General features: G+C 50.4%; 1 protein-coding gene across 1 annotated transcript in view; it reads right to left on the bottom strand.

The window, feature by feature from the left end:
• The window catches only part of ITIH2 (inter-alpha-trypsin inhibitor heavy chain 2), a 30678-nt gene extending 24924 nt beyond the window's left edge, over nt 1-5754 (bottom strand). The window contains exons 1-4 of the mRNA XM_016136400.2: nt 5536-5754; nt 4211-4285; nt 2755-2787; nt 1219-1388 (exon numbers count right to left, since the gene is read on the bottom strand). Of these exons, the coding sequence (XP_015991886.2) occupies nt 1219-1388; nt 2755-2787; nt 4211-4285; nt 5536-5619 (362 nt within the window). The 5' untranslated portion in view covers nt 5620-5754. The remainder of the gene's footprint in view (nt 1-1218; nt 1389-2754; nt 2788-4210; nt 4286-5535) is intronic.
• Nucleotides 5755-6000: the final 246 nt, after the last annotated feature.

Raw genomic sequence — 6000 nt, forward strand, 5'->3', positions numbered from 1 at the left:
GTTTTAAATATAATTTTCAGACATGGTATTACAGAATGCCACTACGTTAAAGGTCTTTCTACATTTGCTTTTTAGTAAAGTCTGACAAAAAAAATACTTTTTAAATAAATTTCTAAGCCAAATCAAAGGATACCAATTTAAAGCTACCTAATGGCTCTTTCCATCTACTTTTTTTGTTTGTTTGTTCAGGAAGTACAGTTTTCTGTCTCGACAGGGTTCAGAAGCCAGCGTGCATGGTAATCGAGCCCTTTATTTATTAATAGTTATCATTGGCCTATGAAAGACAATAACAGGTGAGAAGTACCGCAATGTAATATCTGAATAGAGAATAGCCAGGCCAGATGCAGGGCCTTGCGCTCTGTGCCAGACAGCTTGAGAAGGACACTCTTCGGACATGCAAAAACAGAGAGAACGTTGTGAGAAACCCCCAGGACACCGCCGCCGAGCCGCACCATTATCAATACTCAGCCGATCGCAGTTGTCTGCACCCCGCTGCTGCCCCGTGTGTTCACCTCGATTCTTTTGAGGCCAATCTCAGACGGCGTCTCATTTCGTCCTCGGACACCGCGGTTTGCGTTTCATAGAGAATTAAAAGGAAACGCGCGAGTGGGAGTCATTGGGTAGCAAATGAAACAAATTTCAGTGAAGGATAAGAAATAATTCTAACCGACCGGTCAGCCATCGAGTGAGTTGCCCTGTGAAGTAGTGAGTTTGTCCTTAAGGAGATACTCAAGTCAAGCCTGGCGAACAGTGGTAGAACAGAGGAATTCGATCACAGGTGATGAGATTTAATCAGTGATCCTCTCTCTCTCTCTCTCTCTCTCTTTTCTTTTTGTAGAGAAACATGTGACAGATGACGGCATTGAACTGCACACACTTCTATATGGCGTCCTGGAAACCAGGACAACTTCATATATTTATACCCCCTCCAAGAAAGCATATTAAAATTCAAGTATTTTGGAGGTCGTTGCCATAAAGATGGTGTAAGGTCACTTTAAATTACTAGAAATGAAAAAGCCAATCTTCCACAAATTCTGATACTTTGATCCAAAGCCAATTATGGGGACCCCCCCCCCCCACGATGCCCCTGGGCATCCGGGGGCTCCAACAGCTCTGAGAATCAGAAGCACTGGAATGGGTGCCCGGGCCGGGCCGTTCTCGCCGTGAGTCTGTGCGCAGAGCACGCCCAGTTTCAGGTTCGGAACGGGGGTTACTCACATCGAGAAGTTGGAGATGAAGGCTCCTTTGGGCACCTGCACGTCGAACACGATGGTCTGAGGCTGTGGGGAGTTGTTCACCAGTTTGCTTTGGATCATGGTGTTGGCCACGCGAGACGTGATAGAGGACCGGACTTTGTAGCTATAAAGAGTCACTGGATCGACGTCTTCCTGTAGTTGGCAAGAAAGGGCAGCCGTACGCAGGGAAAAATCGCACGGAACCTCGCTAGGAATCGATGCCAGGAGCGGCACGTTTTGTCATGCATGATTCTAAGGCATCGTTAAGCGTTCGGCATTCTTCTGACTTGAAATACCCCCCCCCCCCGGGGAAGCCCGCTTTTGTTTTGAGGCTCTACGATTCTATGAATAATGATTTTTAAAATTAGAATCCAAGCCAAGCAGAAAATAGTCGTGGGAGGCAAGATCGGATTGAGAAAGTACTGGAAACAACTCAGAATGCAGCCAGGGTGAGGGAAAGGATCCGGGACCACGGGGTTCGCAGGGGCCCCTTGCTGCCTCTCCAGAGTGGGCTGCAGCCAGGGGTGCGGCGGACGGGAGAGCGTGGCCCCCGTATTGTAACCTACTTTCTTCGATCTCATCTATTACGATTTCGTCTTCTCCCAGTCTTTTCCCAAATTAAAACAACACGTGAGAATACCGATGGGTGTGGGCGACAAACAGAATATCGTGACAAGAGAAGAGCGTTTCGGTGCCATTACTGGTCCAGCACTCTGCCCCCCGCCAGGTTCGCCTCTGCCGATCAGGCGGCCCCCGTGCGTCAGCCCGCGCGAAGGCAGGGCGCCGCCAACGCGTCTTCCAGGAGGTGCCCGAGCAGCGCAAGGCGCTTCTGCACCACGGCACTTAGGGGGCCTCATGGGTTTTGCTTTTTCCTCCAAAGAGATCTGCTTATTTCAGTACAGGCATTACCCCCCCCCCCCCCGCCCCAATGTGTCATCCAAGGTGAAAGGTTATTAACTTCCAGCTCCCCTGCCGCCAGGGTAAAATCCACGCTACATTATTCGTCCTTCCTGCCCCTTAAGCCCGCGCTTCTCGCAGATTCTCCGTTCGGAGCAGGAAGCAGGTGGAAACCCCTTCCTTTCAACATTTTCCTGCCACAGGAAGGACAACTTTGAACATCCCAGGGAATCGGGCCATTTCATATCTGAGTTTCTTACCCACACTCCGTCCTTTTCACCCTCCGAAGCTGTGAGGTGTAATATTTTAAATCTAAACTGTCAAGTTGGCACAAATACATAACGCTTGGATAAAATCTGTGTTGTTGGCAAAACTCATAGAAAATAAAGAGAAAGGACGATTTCAGCTCTTGGGGACATCTCTCCTGGCTGCATGGACTCGGTATTCTTTCATGCTGAGTTTCAGACGCACTTCCAAACAGAATTAGGCAAGGGGAGGATTTCGAAACTCAGATAAACGCTCCCAGTGATGGAGACAAAAGAGGCTCCAGAGCTGATTTCTAAGTAATAGGTAACAGAAAAATCATTCGCGCGTCAATTTTTAACAGTCAAAGCAAACTTACCGTCGTTTCTCCAGTTTCTCCAGAAACACTTCTCTGTGAAAAAAAAAAAAAATGAGATAACGATTCTTCAGAAGTGTGTCACTTGTTACCCTGGGGGCAAAAACTGCTTCCCCTCGGTCAAAAAACAGATACGTATTTTTCCAGTCCTGAGCCCTTACGTTCACTGGTGCCGAGACATAACACCCAGTGTTCTGCAATACGACTTTCCCACCGCCTCTCTGAACAAATTTCTCAGCTATTTTTTTTTTGTTGTTGTTACATGCATATCATTTTTGGTGGGAGAAAATACATGTTTTTAAACGAACACATTCAACCAAACTCACGGTGAGTAGCACGCACCGCCTTTATCCTGTCTGTCCGACCGACTTTTCACCCGGTCGAGTGGGAACACCTGTCTGCGGCCCCCCGCCCTTAGACTAAGCTGCAGAAGAGCAGGGACTTCGAGGGGTCTCCTCCTCGGTGTGGCAGGCACGGTGACGGGCACGCGACCTTAGGGAATTACCCCCCACGAAGGACGGGGCGTGGGAAGCTGAGCGGCCCTAGAGTGATGGGCGAACGCCGAATGCCTGATGGATTTTAAAGTGAGGCGTTGGATATAAGCTTAACTTGCCTGATTTAAGGGGGGAACCGAGGTTTCGGGGTGAGCTATGTGGTGTAGCGAGGTCGACGGCTGCCTCTCTTTAGATATTCGAGTGCGGTTCTCAATGACTAAGTTTTCACCCTCGTGGCTAGGTGACATGAGGGCTTGTCTATTGGGGTTTAATATTATCTGTCTGCAAAAAAAACCAAAAAAACTCCAAAAACCCCTGGACTTTTAGAAAGTCAAAAATTCATGCGCGTGCGGAATAAGGCCAGGGTCGGCTTAGCGCTGCTTCCATAAACACCTCTCCTCTCATCTCGTGGGCTCTGAGGGGAGAGGCTGAACCCTTCCCGACCTCCGGGAGGAGTCGCCCCCACGAATGGGAGGGTCTGGTCTTTGCGGCAGCAGGCGGCGCCCTCCAGGCTGTGGCCTCCGGTGCAGCCAGCTCCCTCATCTCATGGCCTCCGAGCTACTCCCCAAGATGGCAGCGACCAGGGCAGAGAGGGTGCGTGGCAGCCGGAGATGCACCTGCTACTACGGGAATAATAAGGCACACCCTCCTGTCGGGGAAAGGCTGTCTCATGAGGTGGAAAAATCTTCCCATAATCTTAAGATTTGAAGCAAACACATGGCTGTGTATCTTTTGGGGGGCTCCGGTGACCCTTATGGTTTGGGGGCTCACAGACAGCTGTACGGGGCTCTCCCTCGATTTCGCCTTGACAGCGCTTCTGCCCGGCATAAAACCTTCAGATTCCTCTCTGCTGAAAAACGAGCTCTTGAGAAAATCTAGCGGAAAGCACCTGAATCTCCTGACTTCTTCGATCATGGTCTTTTTTTCACTCATTTTGCCTTTTTCGAACTTAAGACTTACTGTACCTGATGCCTCCGGTTCTCGGGCATAAATGGAAATTGGCCCGGGGACAGTTCCGAGAAATCTTCATACTCTGCAAACTTGAAAAAGAATTTAAGGTGTTTATTTCTATTAATAAAAAAAGATTGAGAGCAAAAGAGGCAGTCGACGACGGGGACGAGGGTATTCGTTATGTTATTTTATCTTATTTCCTCTATCACTGAGCAATGCCATATTTTTACACCACGATTTCTTTAATAGGTTTAAGTTCGCTAATCATTGACCAGAAGGAATTAATTTCTGAGTTTGCCAGAAGTGGAGGCGCCATGAGGCAGGGGTCACAGGAACGCAGTGACTCGGCAGGTGGGTGCTTGGTGGAGCGATTGGTGGACCTTGGATAAACGTGAACCGTGACCTATGGGATTAAAATGTCGACGTGAGAGGAATCCCAGGAGGCAGCGACTGAAAAAACACAGACTCATTTGGCCGTCTCGGCTTCGGCTCCTGGCTCTGTCCGTGAGATTTCCAACGCACCGCGGTGGTTTGTAAAGCGTTGGAAAATACAGTTGCTAATCAGACAGAGGGATTGTCTTTCCTGCAAATATGTCCTCTTGGTCTTTGCCGTTTTTGTAGGTAACCTGCTCTGCATCTCCTAGGATAGTCTCACAACGCATATTACCCCCCCCCCACCCCCACTGCCCCGGCATCAAAATAGCTTTTGCGTGACTTTCAAAATGGCTCAGTGCGAGACTTTGCCCATGTGGGGATGGCCGGGGGCCAAAAGCGGAGACCTCGAGGTCTGTGGAGGACAAGTCCTGCCCTCTGCCAGCCCACTCGCCATCTTCTGCTTCACAGGGACATCTAAAGTGTCCTTATTACCGAAATCAGTGTCCCCTTAGGCGTGAAAAGCGACGGTGCTTTGGTGATGAGTTTTCTTACGCTCTTTGCACAGAGCGAAAGTGCCATGTCTTTATCATCATCACTGCCATCATCGCAGCTAACGATTGTTGGGTGCCTCCGAGTGTTTGCCCTGCGCTCGGTAACTTACGCGTGTCATTTAATTCCCAAACACCCTTTGGGTTAGGTGAATTGTTATCCCCATTTCTTAGATAAGAAGTGAGCAGCCGTCTCCATAAACGGTTCGCAACGGGGCCGGCCCGCTGAACGTGGGTGGCTTTATCTCATGCAAAAGCGTGAATGCTTTGACAGGTAAATTCACGTTCCCGTAATTACAGCAGTGAGCACGTCTCCTCCCCGCACAGAGCAGGGTCCTGCAACAGCTGGGGGAATGGGCTGGTTGCTGAGCATGTCCGTGCAGGCCAGCGGCGAGGAGGCGTCTGGAGGTACTTACCTCTGGAAGTCCGTTGGTGGGGATTTCAAAGCCTCGCGCTTCGGAGGAAAAGAGCCAGATGAGAAGGCATGGGAGCCATTTCATTTTGGGGGGCGCCGCTGCCAGGGTCTCCGGCGTGGGGGTCTGGGGAGAATCCCGTTCCTCGCTGAACCAGGACCAAAAGGACGGCGGAGGAGTGCGGTTCGTCTTTAAAAAGTGGGGGGAAGAAAAAGAAGAGAAAGAAAGCTCTCAAACTTTGTGCAGAAACGGAACAAATATTTGCTCTGGAGTTCAGACGTGAGCCGAGGGGTGGGCCGGACGCCCAGAGGTTATTCAAACAGCAGAGCCGGGGCCGCGTTGGAGCGGGGACAGGGCAGGTCGGGGACGTGGCAGGTCGGGGACGCGGCGGGGTCCGGTGGGCGTGACGCCGCTGCTTTTCTCCCGTTTCTCTTGCGCTTGCTGGCCTGTGTTCATCCGAAAAGCAGA

This window comes from Rousettus aegyptiacus, unplaced genomic scaffold, assembly GCF_014176215.1.
Source record: "Rousettus aegyptiacus isolate mRouAeg1 unplaced genomic scaffold, mRouAeg1.p scaffold_m13_p_10, whole genome shotgun sequence".
In the NCBI taxonomy this organism is placed as follows: domain Eukaryota; kingdom Metazoa; phylum Chordata; class Mammalia; order Chiroptera; family Pteropodidae; genus Rousettus; species Rousettus aegyptiacus.